Consider the following 22,787-nt stretch of genomic DNA (forward strand, 5'->3'; position numbering starts at 1 on the left):
TACATGTGTGAAAATGCCAATGTGTAACTTTAACACCGCGTGCTCCCTTAATATGACTAAACATGCTTCAATATCTATTAATTGTCTCGGTATGACATATATTTAGAGTTCGAGTATAATTCAGTGTTTTATTGTGGCCATTTAGTGTTTCACTATGCCTTCTTATTTTGATGTGGCCATTTAGTGGTCGAATATGTCTTCTTGTTTTAATATGCCTAGGCCTATTTAGTGTTCCAGTATGTCTTCCCGTTGTATTGTGGCCATTTAGTGTTCCACTATGCCTTCGCATTTTAATGTGGCCATTTAGTGTTCCAATATGTCTTCTTGTTTTAATATGCCTATTTAGTGTTCCAGTATGCCTTCGTGTTTTAATATGCCTATTTAGTGTTCCAGTATGCTTACGTGTTTTAATGTGCCTATTTAGTGTTCCAGTATGCCTTCGTGTTTTAATGTGGCCATTTAGTTTTCCAATATGCCTATTTAGTGTTCCAGTATGCCTTCTTGTTTTAAATGTGGCCATTTAGTGTTCCAGTATGTCATCGTGTTCCAATATGTCTTCTTGTTTTAATATGCCTATTTTTTAATGTGGCTATTTAGTGTTCCAATATCTTTTTGTTTTAATTTGCCTATTCAGTGTTCCAGCCTATTCAGTGTTTGACTATGCCTTCGTGTTCTTCTTGCTTTATTGTGTATTTATGTGCCCTATTTATTTGTGTTCTATGCCTTTTTCTTCTTGCTTTATTGTGTTTATTTAGTGTTCCACTATGCCTTCGCGTTTAAATGTGCTATTTAGTGTTCCACTATGCCTTCGCGTTTTAATGTGCTATTTAGTGTTCCACTATGCCTTCGCGTTTTAATGTGCCTATTTAGTGTTCCACTATGCCTTCGTGTTTTAATGTGCTATTTAGTGTTCCAGTATGCCTTCGCGTTTTAATGTGCTATTTAGTGTTCCACTATGCCTTCGCGTTTTAATGTGCTATTTAGTGTTCCACTATGCCTTCGCGTTTTAATGTGGCTATTTAGTTTTCTAGTTTGTCTTCTTGTTTCCAATGTACCTATTCAGTGTTGTGCTTTAATATGCATCAGTATGCATAGCATTACGTATTCCTAAATCTACTTTAATACATCTTAATATATGCCGGAATACCTCAATATCCATCGGCATGTACCACTCCACTTGTCTGAACAGACTTGAAGATGGAATTATTTACTTTAAAGGAAAATATGCTTCGTCAACTCCTCGCCCATGCTTGTAGACCCCGAAGCCGCTCCTATGTTAGGTCAACAGTGCCCTTTGTTTGTGAACCTTCAGTACCATGGCGATAAATTGGGTACACTAAGAAAGGTGTTATAAATCAAGCCTATTAAGCACATTGAACCCGAATCGTTTGGATAAAATATAACAAGGAGATTCTTTCATTTTCAGAAAATGTCCTTATCGCCAACAGGTAATATTTTCTTGAACACTCCTATTTAATTTTAATCGCTGTGGTATGGTAGAACTGGCTGAAGGGATTTAACAATGGATCACTTTTAGGGGTGCGTTGCATACGATGAACATGCAGCCTCCACGCAAACAGTAAAGCATGGTGTAAAAAGGGGAATATTCTTTACGAAATATGACTCCAATGTCGGTAATGAACCAAGAAGTTATAACGTCTGTTATCTAAGAAGAATTTAACCAGACTTTTCAGAAATAACTATAGACAAATGTTTAAATGTGATAGTATCAGTTTAATACAAGTATCCATATATTTATTAGCTATTGTGATCACATGTCACAGTTCATTTAGAGAAATTCAAACATATTTAAAATACTGTGAACGATGTTGATTGTTTCAATGAGTGAGGGAGTTGGGTTTGATGCTACGTTCAATAATATTTCAATAATGTCATTGAGTGTTATGTTCAACATGGGAAGGAACCCGTATGCTATATGGATCGATCGCCCTGTGTGATTCTCTTCCAGTCACTGACTAATTTATTCTTTTCCAGTTGTCTACAATCCGGCAATGTTCCATAGAGATTGTAAATCCTTGAAGGTGTGTATTTTTTATTATCATATATATTTATATATACTATTTTTTCTATATTTGTGTATTTTATTCATTTGAATTTCACAACCTTTTTTTCAAATAAGTCAAAAGCACCTTCATTTAATTTCGCAACAATGAAAATGAAATCTCTGTTTAAACGAAACATTATACAGGATTTAGAAAAATGACCACACCCAGTCATCGTAGAAACACACGCCCCAAAATGTCTACAAAGATACTTGATAGTTTTTAAAACCCAATAGCGGTGTGAGGTTGAAAATAGCTATCCCACGTGTACAGTACTTAATGCACACGTGCGTAGATCACCTTACTGATTCCCCATGCCTTCTGTGGCACCTAGTGACGACTTTAACGTTGTTATCACAAAACAGCTATCAACACTGTCGTAGTTGTACTATGCTAAATTTATGAATGAACTTTTCTTGTGGTATGGATACAAGCCAGGGATCTTGCGCAATCCCGTATAGGACTTGTCGCACAAACCAGGGATCGGTCAACAGAGATAACCTGGACTGGCCAGTCCACTCCGAAACGGGGGGACATATTTTGTTATCTTTGATGAATAAGAGCCTATTTTCGTCATTTTCATTGAATTGTGAAAATGTCGCCGATCTGGTTTCCAATAAGCTTCAGTTTCTGCACCATTGTCGTTCTGTAATCCACATACTCTCACATACAACCGCTGACATTTGCACACTGCTTTGTATTATAGATGTGCGTACAAGTGGGAGTGCATTGTATATTGTATTTTGTATTGAAACGACTGGATATCATGTAATCGTGTATATATAGTTTGGAGTGGATATATGTACATTGTATTTTTGTCATGAAATGGTTTCGTGCATTATATCTCTGTAGTGTGTTTCTTCTCTGGAGAATATCATTATGTCTTTAAAGTGTATAGTGAGGTTGTTGTTTATATAAAAACTTGTTTTGTGGGTATTCATGTTTTCTATTTATGTTATTATTTCTCTGTGTAATAATGTCATGTAATACCACACAAGTGGGTCTACATGGAACATGGAGCCCAACCTGGAATAACTGTCACAAAAATCATAGACAATCATTTGTGCATTCCTATTTCATTGATTGTAGTACAAAGGCATAGTGATTTTTCTTTTCGGTAAAGGATTTTAGTTTAATAAATCATCGAGATGTCCACTTTAATTCATAATTCATATTATAAGTATTGACTGTCATGAACTGTTTGAGAAGCATTCTAGAAGTTGTAAGTAATAGGAGTGACAAGTCTTTATGGATGATCAGCTTTATTATTGTATAACAGCGACGTTTCGGTACAAATACATATACCGTTTTCTTGTCATTCCTATTAACTGTAATATTCTACAATTTGAGCCAGATCGGTTTCCATTCCTGTCAGAGAACAAACAACATGAACGATGAAAAGAAATCTCCAAACAAATATAAACACACACACACACACACACACCCCATGGAAAACTGATCCCCAAATAGGCCACCTACTCCCCCATCTTTTGCTCTGCCACCCTGTCACCCCTACGTTGGGGGCGGGGTGGAATCTTCCATTGTCATTGAGCAGGGATTTCACCACTTGAGGGAGCAAACCCCAAATCACGTGACTGCAGGCGTTGGACGCCGTACAAATACGGAGCAGGTTTGCTGTACCTCGTATTGATCACGTTGACGAGCCGGCGGGATTTAGAGCAGTGGCCAACAAAAACTTTCTTCAAAACAACCCCACTATGGTCTCTGCCAGCGCAATGCAAGTGTCTGCCATCGTTGTATTATTTGGCTGTGTCATATCTGGAACCTTGGCTTGTTTTATCAGGAACTGCCCACCCGGTGGTAAGCGAGGCTTGGACATGAGTGGACACAACGCACGGGAGGTGAGTAACGCTGCCCTTTAGATACCTCTATCTAGCGTCGTATCACAGTCCGGTGATACCCGATATATCTTCACCGTCTTCTTCTTAACCTTATGGTTGTGCACACATGTAATGGGTACTTTAGATTTTATGAATAAATTCCGTTGGTACATTTCTTTTTAAGTTTCTTGTCAGGGTTTGAGATAAGCTTGATACATCTTCATCTTCTTGTTTTAACCCTCTGCTCAATGAACACGTGTGTATTGGTACTTGAAGATTTTATTAACCAATTCCGTTAGTACATTTCTTTTTAAGTTTCTTGTCAGGGTTTGAGATAAGCTTGATAAATCTTCACTTTCTTCTTCTTAACCCTTTGCTCAATGAACACGTTTGTATTGATACTTGAAGATTTTATTAACTAATTCCGTTGGTACCTTTCTTTTAAAGTTTCTTGTCAGGGTTTGAGATAAGCTTGATAAATCTTCACTTTCTTCTTCTTAACCCTCTGCTCAATGCACACGTGCGTGGGGGCACTTGAGGATTTTATGAATAATTCCATTGGTACATTTCTTTTTTTAGTTTCTTGTCAGGGTTTGAGAAAAGCTTTAACGATGGCCTTTCATTTGACACATCTTAAGGGGTGCATATCTTACAGTGTTCATGTCACACCCTGTTGATACCCGATATTTCGTTTTTGAGCGTTTTTATCTGGATGTAACAGAAGTTGCAATGCTGGATTAAACGTTCCCAACCTAGCCGGAGGTTGTTTTGGTATGTTTAAGTGCAAGTGATGAAGTTATTTATCTCTTGGATGTCTTATCAGGACTGATTAAAACCTGTTAAAAACTGAGCAGGAGATTGCAGCAAATGTGTATATATAAATGAACGAATTACAAAAAACCCTGAATGTTTGGTTTTGAGAACAAAATTACTGTTACCTTTCTAAAATTCAATTGATGTTCAACTTTTGCAATGACATTCGTGAGATTTCGAAAATGTCCATAGATGCCAAAGACGTTTTGGTGTTTAGTGGTGACATTTTCCCTGTTGTGTACGTTTTTCACCTTTGGTGGATGGGAACGTAATGTATGCGCTTTGACAAAAAGTGGTCATATGCAGAAACATTGCATACATCCGTGAACGTTTCAATTGGTTCGTATGCCTTGATCATGTTTTTACTAAAAATATTGAGAAATGAAATAAGAACCAAAATGCTTTGAACAGTGCAACAACAAGCTTTTATTTAAACTACATTCAGAGAAACTTCCTTCCAGACAGATGAGCGTGAATGCACAGTAAATGATCTTCTTCCATAATTAGCGCCTGGAGACGATTGCTGCCAAGAAGGAAGAACCATAATGGGTTATACCGAGGAATCCTCTAGTTGGATACTTGTTCATAAATACTAATGAATACTTACAGTCCACATAACCGGAGATATACTTTTTAGGATATATTCACACATCGCATTTACGGTCTACACGTGTTCATTAACACGTGTGTCCGAGAGTATAACGTCATACGTACGTACTGTGTGAATTATCGAGTTTCCTCTTTCTGTCGGTGCCTTCTTATATTACATTCAGGGTCTATCGTTTTAAGACGTTTACAAGACTGACCATTAACATGTTCATAGGGTAATGCATGTATGTACGTCCAGTGCGACTTAACGGGGTTCAGATTTCTGTTGACTTTCGCATTACTTGCCCCCTCGATTTCCCAATACAAACACAGTCAGCTTGAATTTATTCTATCCGACACCTGAAATCATTCTTACAAATGGCTTTGTTTTGTTAAGAAATTCGTTTACATGCGCTGCTGAGATAGTCAATTACATTGTATTAGAAACCATATCAGACGTTCTACTTCCACTTTTCATCTTTAATGATACTGTCAAAGTGTGGACATTTTCTATACGTGCACAAACTGTACTGGAAGGCTAAGCTAACACTATCCTTTTGCGATTGTCACGACTAAATTAGTTGAAAGCATTGCACAAAAAATACTGCAGCATGACAGCATCAACTCTTTTGATAAAGCCAATCACAGTCTGTTACTGTTAAAATCAACGCCATTGCAGTTAAGACATCGCTGCATCCAACGTAGGCTGCCGCAACGATGTTGTAACGTAACGTCATCAGTTGTTGACGACGCTGTTCACAAGAGTACCTATCAAGTAGAATATGCCGCGAGCAAGTCAGATGACATTTGAGTCCTTTATATTAATGAAATGCAATATGTGGGCATCCCATTAATATATAACAGCATCCTTTGGGGCCTGTTCCTCTGACCGTCAACTGAAGAAATGCATAATTTGCTCTTTCAGAAATATAATTAATAAATGTTTTTGCTAATTATTCCACATTCGTCGAGCATGAAACCATAGACGTGAACGGAAAAGGTTACAACCCCATGTTGTTTATTGTAATATTGACATTAAGGCTGGCTCTTCATCGTCTTCATGAAACTCAATGTGGCTATGCGTCATATTCCAATCTACATTCAAGTGTACATTCATTTCTTTATGCGTCAAATCAGTATTAATGTTAACGTTAGACTACAAAGCTGTTTATATGAAATGTTTCAAAAATAATGTAAGTCTCACTCTTGGTGATACAGAACATTGAGGGTTCCAGGTTCGAACTAGTCCCCCCAAATCGTCTTGTAAAAAGTGGATTGGGTGGTCAAGCTCTGTGATTGTAGTCTTTTCTCGACGGGGAGTAATCCTAATATCCTCCCCGCATGATGTGCCTCGCCCACTTTGACGATGTGCATGTCATCGTGATGTTGCTAGAATGTTTACTATTGGCGTTATACAAACAAACCTAGTCCAGAATACTAAATTGAAATATGATAATTCCATTGACATTAAATCTATAACGTCATCCCCAGGTAATGACATTTCCCGATTAACTGTCAAATCAGATTCCAATGGACGTTAAATGCAACCTAACAGTGTAGAATTAGATATCTATCAATGAAACTTAGAATGACAGTGTTCAAGAAGAGGGAAACTTGCATACCCTACCGGTAACACCCGCAAATCACACAATTTGCATAAAATATATATGTAAAAACACGAATTCAGATATAAGATCGTCGGCAGGAAGACGCTGATACAATGAGTAAAATTCTTTGTTCACGGGGTTAACGTCGAGTATGCTTCTAGAAGATCTCATTCCGTGACATGGCGCAGTTTTAATTCTTAACATGAGTGTCAAGTTCCACCTGGGTGTTCAAATGTCAACATGGCCGCTTGACTTCTGTACAATGCAGCTCCTAAACAGCACGTGTCGTCCGGACGTTTCACAACCTGGGGTTTCCAAAACTCGGATATCAACACAGCATTTATATCTCAGTTGTGAAGTCGTGTAAACACTGTATGTTACTGATAAGGGACATTAGGTGCGTCTTGGTTTGAAGTGGTTATACCGTTAAGCTGACATTATCATAATTAATGTCGTGCAATTGTGCTGACACACGATGTTGTGGACAAGTACTGTTATATTTAACAGTAACGTCATGGACCTTGTGTTTCTTTGTTTCTTTGTTTTCTGTACGCTGTAATCAGCAATATTCCAGCTATATGGCTTCGGTCTGTAAATAATCGAGTCTGGACATATCAATCCAGTGATCAACATCCCGATCTTCGATCTACGCAATTGGGATACGATGACGTGCGTCGACCACCGAGCCTCTTAGTTAGTCGCGCCTTACGACAAGCATGGGTTGCTGATGACCAATTCTAACCCGGATGTCCATGTCATTGGTCTTAAGACTAAATACCATGATCTTGTTCATGCTACGTGCATCCATGATATTTCTACATTCTTTTTTGTATTGATTACTCACAGTAACTCTGTAAGTAATTCCAGACTTGTGCTTATAAGCACATCGGAATAAGCAGATAACTTGTTTCTTCAAAAACTTTCTATTAACTTTCTCTGTTGTTTAATGCCGCGATCCGCAATGATCGGTTTGTAAATAATCGTGTCCAGACAAGAAAATCCAATGATAGATATCATGAGCGTCGACCAGTGCCTATGTGTTAAGGCAGAGTACTAAGCAGATTCAACGAATATGATCCTTGGTTCATCCGGGCAGTGGGATAGCCTATTAGTAAACGCGTCCGCTCGTCTCGCCGACGACCCGGTTCGAATCCTCACATAGATCCAATGTCATAAGCCCATTTCCGGTGCCCCCCGCCGTGATACTGCTTTGATATTGCAAAAAGCGGCATAAAACACGACTCACTCACTTATTTTGTCAACATCACACTCGCGCCCCCAGAACACACAGATAGTGAAAGACATTGCCCGCACCACCACAAAATCGTACCACTAAAAACTGAGGCGTTAAGCCAAACCCTTGACCTACGACGCCCATGAATGCAAAGCTGCATCCGGTTGTCGAGTAAATGGAACATAGTCCTGATAAATATACCCGTACACCCCATGTGATATTCACCCGGAAACCCTCGGAGATGGCCACAGAAAGTAGGTCGACACTTGAAGCCCCGAGTTAAGCAAATATTCCTCGACTGGTGTACTTTGCGGTTTTTGTTTGGAGTTATGATATGAAATATGATGCACCTGTTGCTTTGTACTTGTTTCAAGTTTAAAGGAGTTGTTCGCAGTCGAAGGATCTGCAATGTATCGGATCTTCATGATTAGTATGTCGCTCGACAGGTCGAAGGGCAAACTAACCCGGCCTCGTGGTTAAAGCGTTCGCTCGTCACGCTGAAGACTGGATTCGCTTCCCCACCTGGATGCGATGTGTCCCCCGTCGTGATAATGCCGTAATATTGTTTAAAGAGGCGTAACACTAAGCCAGTCACTCATGATTGGTATGTCCATTCATTTAGCTGATGTAGTCACGCATGGAAACTAACATGCAAAAGAAAGAATACTGAAATTGCTTCTTATGAAGTTGAAAATTGAAAGAACATTTGTATAATTTGATTATGTCTTTTTAACATGACTCCTTGATGAAACGATTTTGTAAAACAAATATCTTCGACCGGACAGTTTTGTGTGAATATAAATATGTGCAATGATAACTGAGTTAAGAAATGAATTTGGAACTATAACGTGTTTAAAATGTAAATGTGTGAAGAAATGAATCAATATGTATCGGTTTTCAAATATATTTGTCAGCGATATCCATCATTTGTTGTCTATAATGCAAATTTTATTCATTTCAAAATACTTTTTTATAAAAATATCATGTTTAGGTATTCTTTGATTGTTTACCACTGATCAGTACATGGTTATAGTATAGCTAACTTAAAATGTTTTTACTGAGAGATATAGTTTCTCTTGCTCCCCAGTTCGTGAGATTTTGTTTTGCTCTCTAGTCGCAAATATAAAGTGAACTATCCACTATCTTAGGGTAGTTAATTTGCCCATAGGACCGTGTCATGTTATTCACATTGTGGGGGCGGTGGGGTAGTCTAGTGGTTAAAGCGTTGGCTCGTCACGCCGAAGGCCCGGGTTCGATTCCCCACATGGGCACAATGTGTTAAGCCCATTTCTGGTGTCCCCCGCCGTGATATTGCTGGAATATTGCTAAAAGCGGCGTAAAACTAAACTCAGTCAGTCAGTATTCACATTGTACGAGAGTCAACTCGGAAATTCGGTCAAAATGTTATATGGACACATTAATCAAGAAAGTCTAATCGGACGGCACTATTACACGTGATTCGCGAAATAAATCAACATTTTATATCTGAGCGAAAGACGAGGACAGTCAGTCCGTAAGAAACTGGCCATCTAATCCTCATTATAATCAGCTTATTCAACAAACATGCGCAATGTACCTTGATCCCATTTCTCATACTGAATTTCATCAAGATTACGTGCGAAAGAATGATCTGATCAGTGGGTGAGTGAGTGGGTATAGTTTTACGCCAATTTTAGCAATATTCCAGCAATATTTCATTCATTCATTCACGGCGGGGGACACCATAAATTGGCTTCGCACATTTTTCGTTAGAAATGAGTTTAGTAATATTAAACAATCTACAATCCTCCAAAGCCACCCCCTAAAGCATACTCAAAGACTACAGGGTTACTCCGGTCAGCAGATTAGCCTGAGCACGATTTTCAGTGTAATCTCCCCGGGGAGTATATACATACTAACCTGGATGTAACACATGTCAGTCAAGTCACGTTATCCTCACATCATTACCGGTGGGGTAGCCTTGTGGTTAAAGCGTTCGCTAGTCACCCCGAAGACCCGAGTTTGATTCCCCATGTGGATACAATGTGTAAAACCTATTTCTGGTGCCCCCCGCCGTGATATTGGTGGAATATTGTTAAAAGCGGCTTAAAACCAAACTCACACACTCATTACCGCAGTTACCTAGTTACCGTTGAGTTAACAGATGCAGTTCAAACACAGTTATTACTCTATCATAGCTCCAAAATGCGTAATATTTCCTCTACCTCTACCAAATAATTGTGAATTTATAAAATAGGACCACATATTTTGTTGATATTACGCAATAATTTGAATGCTAAAAGTCTGTCCAGTTAGTGTTGATACTGATCATTGACTTCAGAGCATGCATATTGTCTTAACGCTTAACACATAACGCTTATTAACTTAAAACATGGGAATGAAGGTCAGTGTATATCAACACTGAGACAAACTTTATTTATCCACAAAATGTGTTTTAGTCTTATTTTATAAAGTCGCAATTATTTATATGAGATAGATGAAAATATGGAACTATGACATATCTGAGGATATATCACATGTGAAACAATGTTCACACGCACACGCACACACACACGCACACAGATTTGGAAGAATGTAAGTGTGAAAGTAGAGATAGAGTTACAAATACCCACTACTATTATTATTATTATTATTATTATTATTATATTCTTCAAAGAGCAGCTTGTCATCACCTTACCAATTGTGTAAACTTGATTTTCTTTTGTTTTGTATATTCTTGTAATACCAGACAAATAGTATATGAAGAGCTATATGAGTTTAGTTCAATGATGTCTGGCGATATTTATGTAGAACTAATCAGTCTGTCATTTGTCATATTAGGACATCCAGACAAATAACAATTCGAATTGCTATTGCGTAGATCATTTTCCACGTCAAAGAACAAGTTCTAATTGTATCTAAGGTGAATCTCATAATCAAAAACAGCATAGCATAAATGGCTTTGTCGTTTTGCTCCATGGAAATTAAAAGAGGAATGAGTGAGTGATTGAGTTTAGTTTTACGCCTCTTTAAGGAATATTCTAAAAATATCACGGCGAGGGACACCAGCAATAGGCTTCACACATTGTACCCATATGGGGAATCGAACCCAGTTCGCTTTAACCATTAGGCTACCCCACCGCCCCAATTAATCAGTAAGGACAAGAGGCGGACATCCTGTGAGATTAACGAAATACGGATGTAACGAACATATACGCATGGAAACAAATAAGGGAACACATGAAAGTACAAGTGTTCCTTTATTCTTTTCCAGGTATTCTTCACAAGGTATGCATTGCAGTGTGGGTGACATTCTGGAAATAAGAAAGGAACGTGTACTTCATGTGTTCCCTTATTCGTTTCCATGAGTATATTTCATCAGTCCCCAGGAGATCGCTATGACCATGTACTAGTATCTTGCCTCACACATAAATGTCGTTTTCTGATTGGCTGAGCGCTCTTCTATTATTTTCAATGTACCCCGCTTACAAGCGAGTAACATTTTCTATGTACCCCGCTGGGAATGCCGAACTCATTTGGTACTTTGAAGTAGTAAGTCTTTATCTCGAATAACATTGAATCGCGTATGATGTACGGAAATTACCGATGTTTTGCGAATGCACGTTCGATGGAAGGGAAATGAGTAGTCTGGTACTCTATAAGTTGTTCACTGGTCACGAGGGGGGCATGGGTTGATGGACCCTCGATGTTTGGTTATGTTCCCTGAGCCCGAAGGTCGAGGGGAACATAAACAAACATCGAGGGTACATCAACCCGAGGGACCAGTGAACAACGTATTTATCTTACCGAACACCTTAATGTTAATTTTGAATTGTTTGAAGCACGGGTACAAATCTTTTTGTAGCCATCGCTAGATTTTGCTGACAAGAAAAACAGATTTAGAGTTATCTCCCTTCCAACAATTTGCATTCGCAAAACATCGGTAATTTCCGTACATCAGACGTGATTCAATGTTATTCGAGATAAAGAATTACCTCCACGAAGTACCAAATGAGTTGCCATTGACAGCCGGGTACATTGAAATGTTACTCGCTTGTAAGCGGGGTACACTGAAAATAATAAAGAGCGCTCAGCCAATCATAAAGCGACATTTATGTGTGAGGTAAGATAAAATACTATACCCGTGCTTCAAACAGTTCAAAATTATCATTGAGATGTTCGGTAAGATAAATACGTTGTTCACTGGTCCCTCAGGCTCAGGGAACATAAACAAACATCGAGGGTACATCAGCCCAGGTTCCCCCTCGAGACTAGTGAAGAACTTATAATGTAAAATTTCTATATTATTTTCGGTTGTTTGTAGTTTAACATAATAGGGTGATCTAGAAATAAATCGAGTCGGACAAGACGATACGGTGACTGATATGAGCTTCGATCCACTAAATCGAATAGATGACAACCAACCAGATCTCTCATTCAGTTGCTCCTCACCAAGATCATGATGATAGGATGCTGGGTGCGAACCCGGAGTCGAGTTTATCTTACCTATCATGATAAAACCGTCTCAAGGTTTCTTTAAACCAAGCTCTCTCTTCCTTTATTGAAAAAGCTTACTTCCGCCATGTGTATTAACTAAAGGACACATTAAAATTGATTGTAAATAATCAGTGATCAGGCTCATATCAATATTTATATCTTATAGTTAGAGTGTTAAACGCCCCTTTCAACAATATATTTCACTCACTCACTCTTGGGGCGGTCGGGTAGCCTAGTTATTAACGCGTTTTCTCTTAACGCCAAAGACTCGGGTTCGAGTACAATGTGTGAAGCCCATTTCTGGTTTCGCCTGCCGTGATATTGCTGGAATATTGCTAAAAGCGGCATAAAACCATACTCACCACTCACTTTCTCTCTCACTCATATTCGATTTTAGGATGTCACTGAAAACAATCTTCAACATTTGAAACCTCAAAGTGGCTTCAAGAAGAGCTCATCAGGCAAGCTTATCATTGTCTTTGTACCTTCCCCAAACCATGGCTTTGGGCAAAGGAACCCAATTTCGTTCAACAAACGATGGATTGTTCTTGAAATCGTGAACAGAATGTGTGTTCTAAATTAGCAATCTATTGAACGAATTCACTCAGCATACTGTATGCTGATAACAAAAACGTTATTGAACAGTTTCATTAGGACAGGCTCAGACGAGGTCCGTTTAATGACTGTATCGCGAACAAACATTCCACAAATATAGTTAATGAGAAAGTTTAATCACTTATGAATAGCATCAAAACTGCATAAAAAGGGAAACAGCCTTCAATCATAAAGGCATCTATTATCAAAAGGTTTACAAAAACCGGTACATGTGAAATAGTTAGAATCCTAATTCGTCTCAGTCTATATCGTAATGGGCCTGGGTGACGTTGAACGAGATCCGTGAAGTTCCAGGTTAGAATTTTCTTCAGTAACCCATGCTTGTCGTAAGAGGCGACTAACGGGATCGGGTGGTCAGGCTCGCTGACTTGGTTGACACATGTCATCATATATTAGCAGCGTAGATCGATGATCATGCTGTTGATCAGTGGATTGTCTGGTCCAGACTCGATTATTTACAGACCATATAGCTGGAATATTGCTGAGTGCTGCGTTAAACTACAAACCAACTTTCTACAAAGCAACCTTAGCGCTATGACTGTCGTAAGTTTGTCTTAAGGTATGGGAATTACGACCGCCTTAGCACTAAGATCGCTTAGTACAACGGCTCCAGGAGCGCATCATGTCTAGATGGTTTAATTCATGTGATTCGTTCTGAATGGTTGCTCGCTCTGAAGTTCAATAATTGACGTCCAAACTTCCAAAACCACGAGGCGTCGTATGTTCCTTGATGGCATAAACTGGCGGCTTAGTGTTGTTGAAGCCTCTTGGCATTACGTCGATTATATTCTGTGTGTAACCTCTGCCACATTAGTCACTTTCCGAATGGACTTCTCCGTAACACCACGTCTCCTGTCAAGTAATGGGTTCATTCAGCGCTACTGGAAGTGCCACAGGCTGAAGGAGTACTTCCGCCTGGTTGGCTTCAGCAAGTCCGCCTTCAATGAAAGTTGTCTGTCTGTGTTTCCGTCCAGATCAGACCCAATATGTGCATTTGTCTGTCATATCATCTCCTTACATGGTTTGCCAGACAGTAGTTGCCAATTCTTGACAAGAGTATACATTCATTAATGGCTTGGCATAACACCAATTGGAATGAATTTGGTTTTAAGCCGCGATCAGCAATATTTAAGCAATAACACCAGATAACACCAGAAATGGGATTCACACATTGTACCCATGATGGGGAATTAAGCCCGGGTCTTGTTCCCAACAAGCGAACTCTTTAAAAACATGGCGACAACAGTCTTGCATAGATAAATTACAAAATTACAAAATTGTAAGCGATAGTTTCTGGTAATACTTGTATGATAATAATGATTTAATTGGAATATATGACTGTAGGTGCGTATGACCGTCAGCGATCTTGGAAGAAGATAGGGTAAGATGGGAAATTTCGAGTTGATGTTTTTGGATCAGTACTGCCACGATTCGTCAAGCATTCATTCACTCGACGAGGCCTCCTGGGTTTGAGACTCTCAATGGTGATTTCAGGGAAGCTATGCCACTCATCGCGCAGCGCCTGGTCATGGTCAGCCAGTGTAATCAGTGACGTTGCCGTTCCAGTCTCCAAACGTTTTTATTTGGGGTTCAAGGACCCGGGCTCAGTACTAGCCATGGCTTTTGGTGGATGTTGTAATGTTGGATGTTTTCATTGACTTTTCGTGAACGATGGGGTTTTCCTGGCAAACAAAGGCAGTAGGCAATATAACAATATGTTAAATATGTGAGCATAGCCTGTTCCATCGATGGCGGGCGGTGGGGTAGCCTAGTGGTTAAAGCGTTCGCTCGTCACGCCGAAGACCCTGGTTCGCACCCCACATGGGTACAAAATGTGAAACCCATTTCTGGTGTCCCCCACCGTGATATCGCTGGAATATTGCTAAAAGCGGCGTAAAACCAAACTCACTCACTCACTCCATCGATGGCAACCATCTCAAACACATGCAAGGTCATGTCAAATGTTCACCTGACGAAAACACGTTTATTTGAAGTATAAAGTGTTAAAGAGATAATGTTAATAGAAGACACATCTCAATAATCGAAATAGTGAGGTATAAAGTGTTAAAGGACTTAAATGCCCATTCATATGGGTTTTTAGTCCTCAGTATTATCAAATGACACGATCGTTATGCAGCTTTGTCGGGCTATGTGAATATAATACCACATTAACGTATTATGAAAATATTTGCAGTACTTTGCACCATACTTTCTTTGTAGATTTCTGATTGTCCTTTCTTTAAATAAGTGACGGCACTCAGTCTTTTTTCAGATCATTTGTTTTCAGTCGCTCCCACGTTTTGACCCCTCCGCGAAGCGCTGACATTTTAATCTTGAGATAAAGGCAACCCCGGTATGAAATCCTCCTAATCTAGTTATTACAGGTAAATGGACCTTGATCCGCTTTAGACGTGTTTGCTTTGGTATATCAAACCTTAAACCCCGTCTCTTTGGAGGTCCATTGTTGTCATCGAAATTACCACTTTCCATCACGAAAGCCTTTATTCTGATTCTTGTGTGTTTGAGTGTGTTGACATATTGATGAGATAATCAGATCTGTTGTTAAGTATTTACAAATCAGGCCATGGGTTTTGCATTGTAGTTGGTGGCACATCTTCTCTCTAAATGTCACACACTCGTCACTGTCCAGTTGACTTACGTGCATGAACTTGGTACCCTGATAACGTCAACACAAGAGGCTTACTGTGCAAGGAGGACTACAAAGAGAGGTGGATGCATATCATTAGATAGCTATACAGAATGGTAGACGGATCGTAAAGGAGTGATAATAATAATAACAATAAACAAATTGACTTAACTGGTCCTAAAACATCTACACATATGTTTTGTTTGAACAAACAATGCAAAATATTTAAAGTGTGTCTTGCAGATCTTCTGTCACCATGCTTCATTTCCAATCACATGATTTATATAGAGCTGAACGGAGCCAGAAAGGGGTGTTGGGGTCGGTTTAAAAGAATTATCCTTACCACCGTAGCAAATTATATTGTTGGACAGACTTCAGAAAGGCTTATAAATGATTCTGTAGATCATTGGATTTTGAGGTCACTACAGTGGATTGACCTCACCGAACTATTGCTTGTTTAACTCAAGTCTTTAATGAATCGCTGGTCAATTCTACTTGAGATGTATTTTCGGGGACAGGTACTGACATCGGAACGCATTTCCATTATAAGAGGACTACTTCAAGGAGATTCGTTTAGACCTTCGCTTTTCTCTTTTAATGGCCAACCTCAACACACATCCACCAACATTTCTCACTCACCCCTCAACATGTATAACTTGAACCTATTGTCAATGGAGATCCCATATAAAATGAAACAGATTCTGGTTCGGCATTTTCCAACGACAGTAGCACGTCCTTCGGATTCGAATAGATGCCAATACCCTGAGCTGATGATGAGCCTAACCAGTCTGGTGCCAGGATCACCCAAACCCTATTAGCCTCATTATAGTATTATATTTTGTAAATATTGGTTATGGCACTAATAATGATGATGGTGACGTTAGCAGTTCATTTGTATTGCGCTCTTCCATGCTGGATGCTGGATTATTACCCCGGCCAATGGATCAGGGTGCAATCGAATTCCATTCTCAACTCCATGGAAGGTATAGAACCAAAGCTACCCTCGACTAACTCTTAGCCTCCGACTATATATATATGTATATAATTTTGACAGAAACCTAAACGAAAATTATCGCCATTATTACCCCAGCCAATGGATCAGTGTGCTATCGAATTCCATTCTCAACTTCATGGAAGGTATACAACCTAAGCTACCCTCGACTTACGCTCCGAATATATATACATGTGTAGGAAATCTAGACTTACTTCATTTAGGGTTTTAGCACTCCAAAAAGGGCTGGTTGGAAGGGGAAATAATGTGGTTCAGGGACTGTGAGGCAGACTAAACCCATGAACATTACCGCGTTACTTGCTGGATGGAAAGATAGCTAACGGATGACTGACAGATGGAACGATGGTAAACTGTTTACGTTTATCGGCACTTAGAGCAGTATGTCAGTGAACTAGTCTTGTTAGCTTAACGTGAAAGTAAAGACCGGGGTAACAAAGCGTAGAAGGGCAACGAGTCTTAGGATAGATAGATAGATGGATGGAGTTGAATATAGCCTAACCACTTAGCCGTCAACCAAAATGAGCCATTTGCACATGTAACCTGGTATTTCGCAGTAGTTTATTGTACTTTCGATTTCCTATTTACACGGATCGCGGATATGTATTGTCGTTGTAAAGAAGACAAGCCTATTTCCGGTAGTGAAGTAGTCAACTTGGAGGCAGGGTTTAGAGAAAGCTTAAAGGCTTGATGCCGCTATCTTGTGTAATCCTCTAGTGCGTTCGTCCTAACCATCAGGACATTTTTTCACCAAGAACTACTTCGAGTACATAAGAAAGAAATGTCTGTTGGTGGTGGTGGCGCTTTTAAGTTGAGGTTGTAAAATGTCTTAAACAAAGGAAACATTATTTCTGTGAGTAACATTATTTAAGTTTTAAAATTTTATCGTTCCCGGGCGTAGCTAGGGGATAATAAAATGTAAACAAACATGTTGATGAACATCGTTCTTTAAACATTAATAACGCTTATCAAACACTGGGCAAACAAAAGTAGGCCTGTAACACAGAGACATCACAAATACGTCTCTAAGGCCACGTTCTGGACGAAACATGTTGTAAGTGTACTTCAGTTTGATCATTATGAACAAACCAGACATCAAAACTTAATGTAATGTCAAGCACAATATCTCATCAGTAATAATTTCCAGATCGCCACTAACTTTGGGGGGGCGGTGGGGTAGCCTAGTGGTTAAGGCGTTCGCTCGTCACGCCGAAGACCGGGTTCGATTCCCCACATGGGTACAATGTGTTAAGCCCATTTCTGGTGTCCCCCGCCCTGATATTGCTGGAATATTGCTAAAAGCGGCGTAAAACCAAACTCACTCACTCACTAACTTTGGTGTAAGTTCTCCAAATATCATGTTACTATCCGAAACGTCTGCAAGAACATGCTACAGAACGTTTTTATTGTTTATTTTTATGTTTTTTATATAATTTCGTAACTATTCCAAAAGGATTTAAAAAGGGTAAAGGCTACACCACTTGTATTAACACGATGACAAATGCAATAATTATATACATGTACTCACTTTATATACACTAAACATATGAATGATGTAGTAAAACATAAAATAATTACCATGGTCTTTTGGGTAGATATTTACTAATTAATATATTGCAAAGCTACTGGTCACTTTCCATACTCATATGAAGTATTTACTGCAAACATAGGTATACGTTGATTAGTCACTGTCAAATAGTGATGATACCAGAAGTTCGTGTAGACGTAAGCGTGTTCCTGCCCAACCGGTGGCACCCGTCACAAATAAACAAATGAGTGAGTGAGTGAGTATGGCTTTACGCCGCTTTTAGCAATGCTCCAACACTATCTCGGCGAGGGGCACCAGAAACTTGCTTCACACATTGTACCATGTGGGGAATCGAACCCGGGTCTTTGGCGAGACTAGCGAACGCTTGAACTACTAGGCTTCCCCACAGCCCTGTCACAAGCAACTGTAGAGGAAACGAAATGCTGCATTACGTCCACATAGATACAACAATTCATAATGTAATTCATCATTTTCCTGACATTATGCAATGTCTGATACGATTAAATCAAATGGAGACCAGAAACTGACAACTAGACCATATATTGGTTTCCAGAATCGTTCATCCTCAGGCATTAACTACAACAAAGAACGAAACAGGCAATATGTTCCATATGTGTACTCTGCCTCCCATCGGATTACAATGTACATTATCGAACAAGGCGCTATCATATCTCGTCAAACCACATATTGAGTTTTATGTCACATACAAGCTTACGACACAGAAACCCATTGGCTACTGATGAGACATTGAGAAGTCCCTGAAGGCTCTTAAAAACTCATCCAACTGGCATTATCGACACACACTGACAACCTAGCTGTCATATTGTCGTTATTGATCGACAAACAAGAGCGGGGTTCTATTGTCTGAACTCAAAGGTCAGTCAGATATACATGACACTTGATAAATGGGTGAAATTGTGTTTACACAGGGCCCACTCTGTCCTGGGGTACATGCTTGTATGTATGGAAGGGATTATAATAGAGGCTAGTCAAGCTATTGGGATCGGTGTTGGACATGAACTTCAGAACCTGTTGACTCCTTGCAGCGCTTAACAGTGACAGACACATGGAGCCGTTAATCTCACAGCACTCATTTCATTGATAATGTCATGTTAAACTCGGTTCAGAGTCAAGTTGACGTTTAAATGTATTTGACTGGACTCCGTTCTAAAAATATTCATAATCCTTCATATGTTTGTGAAATATTTGTTAGATATCATATTAGATTAGAAATGAAAAAAATTTACATGCCATCTGATCTTATAAATATTTGACAGGATAACAAGACAAAATTAATAATTTACGTATTTAAAGTAAGGACAAGATAAACATACAATTTTGAGCATATCTGCTTTATTTTATCTGGATAATTCTTTACTTTTGTATGTAGAATTGGGGGAGAGGGGTTGGGAGTTGAACAGGACATGCTAACATTTTTTGCAAACACCATCTTATAATTGTCAGCTGTGACGTGTCGTTTACGCACACTGGGATCAGCTTGCCCGTGTGTAGTAATGTAACCCACTGTGTTCCCACTGTGTCCACAGGGCATGTGATAAAGGAGTTCAGGTCATGACTTCAGTTGTCCACGTGCTGCACGTGGTCTTGTTTCAGTACAAGGTATCCTCATGTTGTCTTGTGTTTCCTGCATCTAGACTGTTTATATGGCAGTGTATATGTCAGTTGGAACACTCGTACTAGGTTTAGGTGCAAAACTCGAGACCGATATTTAGGTTTGTCCTAGCTCAGTTTTAACATTTTTAACCCGAAACTTGGAAATGTTTTAAATATACATCCATCCGTTTCAAAAGGAAATAACAAAGTTTGTATTGTGTACACATGTATGTGAGAGAAGATCCTTTCTGAATCCATGTTTTAAGTGTCGAACATGTTTTCTTCACATTCCACTATTATCATTTGTGGAACACTTTCTTTAAAGATATATAATACAACAATAGTAATAACGGCTTGCGCATGCTTAAGCTGCTTACATTATTACCCCGGATAATCCAAGCTGCCTGTGAAGGCTAGAAGGTTACCAGTCGTATGACTTATCCCATCGGGTACCCATTCACTGCTGGGTGAACAGAGGCAATTTGTGAACAAACTCACCTAGGTTGAGACCACATGTATCACATGTGCATATGGTCAAACCCTACATTTTCTTTTAAAGGTGGAGTCGAGAACATATCTGCTTCTTATTTTAAGCCATGTTGTGATAATAATTGATTCGTATTCTTTGTCATTAGTTCGTTTCTCGAACATTTTTGTGGAAATAGGAACATATTTTCTCAACCAAATCCTGAGGCAGTATTTAAAATTCGAGCTGAGGACATATTTGTTTCATATTCTATGTCATTAGACATTCTTTAAGCAATTGTAAAATACTGGCTCCAGGGTTCCATTTGATGTGTTATTATCTCACAGCCGAATCAAGGGCGACTGGAATCGCCCTCCTTACACGAGCCTTGTATGGCTTGTACTGACGTAACTTCCAGGGAAGAACTACATTTGGCGAACAAAGAATACTTCCTGTAGCAGTTTCCAATTATTTATGGAAACGTCAGCTATATTTATAACACTGATTACTGCACTATATGTCACAGATGTGTGTGTCTGTGGTAGGTTGTTGAATACTATGTGTTCTTAGCAGTGTGCGAAATAGTTTCCAAATTTTGCTAGCCAGTCAGGCTAACTGAAAGTTACTAGCCCCTCAAAATAATTCACTAGCAATTGAATTTAGAAATTAAGCAAAAGATTACAAAAGTAGATGAGAATAAGATATTGTCGGCATGACACGGGTTTCATCATTATGCTGCTAATATGGTGGACATTTTATCAGGCCATGATCTTGCATGATTTAAAAGTGTATTATAACTTCACAAGTCGGAGAGAGTGATATATTTACCAAATGACCCCACGAAAATCCACTAGCCAGCCGGGCCAGTGACTGGAGATTTACTGGCCCGACTGGATTTTTACTAGCCACGGGCTAACGCGCCAGTGGCTGTTTTGCACACTGGTTCTTAGCATCTTTAGCTGAGTCTTTCATACCTACATTATACTACAAGAATTAGCTCACCTCACCAATAGGGATACTTCGCGTGAATATCAATCAGTGAAAATATACCTATGAAGGTAAGTATCGCCGTCGAAAGACAGACACCGTCATGTTTATAAACCATAGATAGTGTGATGGCATTCCGCCGTAGAAGTAATTACTATTTGTTCTTTGGAATCACCCACATACGTTGTTGTGGTGTGGGTGTGGAGATAAGGGGGAAAAGTATAGAGATGTGGCAATGGATCATTTCAGAAGCTACTTGTATTGATACAGCTTAATATTTTTCATTCCTACATTTCTGATTTGTGTATGTATATTCTGCTCCGCGTGGGAGTTTGCTAGAGCAGCTGAATGAGTGAGTGAGTTTAATTTTACGCCGCCTTTAGCAATATTCCAGCAATGGCACGGCGGGGGACATCAGAAATGGGCTTTACACATTGTACCCATGTGGGGAATAGACCCCGGGTCGTCGGCGCGACGAGCGAACGCTTTAACCACTAGGCTACCCCACCGCCCCCATAACTGTTTTAAAGAAGAAGAAAAATGAGGAGAATAGTCTAACGTACTTCACTGTCCCCATGTGTAAACTACAAATAGTGAACGTTTGAAGTTATTCATATCCTTCGAACACAAATGTTGTAACAAATACAGCTCGTATCATTGCAAATTTTTTAAGAATAACATCAAGCTTGAACAAAACAAACTCGTTTATCTTTCATCCTAACTGTTGCAGCACTCCGGCCTTTCAATGTAAAGTTGTTGAAAAATCGTCAAACAAAATACAGGTGTAAGGTTACGCGTTGGAACTCGTCTGGGACTTGTATGGCGTGTATGTTTGAAATAGTATGATTAGGAGACGAGATGTCTGATATTGTATTCTCCTAATTGGAAATAAGAGAATGTTACGTCCAAACGATACGATCAATATCGATTTTATTGTCGCCATCATTTAATCGGCTTTTCCTAATATGTTGTAGATTTACTGGAGTTTTAATCTCAGTTGGGAGCACTCTGCTTGGTATGAGAGAAATGTTTTAGCATTATTTGGCATTCCTAGTATTGCTAACCTACTTTTGTTTAATAAGCCGAAGATGAATTATTGAATACATACTGAATAAAGCTCGAATACAGAAAACAGTTTTGGGAAAGGTGATAACACCAAATCAGTTGTCATTTTTAGGCATGGTACGAAAACAACGTGGTTGGGGTGGAGGGTGGGGGGGGGAATATATATTAAAATTAATTTCTTATTTTATTTTATTTATGTGTGGTAATATGATA

General features: G+C 39.2%; 1 protein-coding gene across 1 annotated transcript in view; it reads left to right on the plus strand.

The window, feature by feature from the left end:
* The first annotated feature begins 3,641 nt into the window (after positions 1-3,641).
* Positions 3,642-22,787, plus strand: part of LOC124256982 (conopressin/neurophysin-like) — a 31,330-nt gene continuing 12,184 nt past the window's right edge. The window contains exon 1 of the mRNA XM_046690948.1: positions 3,642-3,925. Coding sequence (XP_046546904.1) covers positions 3,782-3,925 — 144 coding nt within the window. The 5' untranslated portion in view covers positions 3,642-3,781. The remainder of the gene's footprint in view (positions 3,926-22,787) is intronic.

Source organism: Haliotis rubra, unplaced genomic scaffold (genome assembly GCF_003918875.1).
Source record: "Haliotis rubra isolate DU_JTF1 unplaced genomic scaffold, ASM391887v1 Scf646, whole genome shotgun sequence".
Classification (NCBI taxonomy): domain Eukaryota; kingdom Metazoa; phylum Mollusca; class Gastropoda; order Lepetellida; family Haliotidae; genus Haliotis; species Haliotis rubra.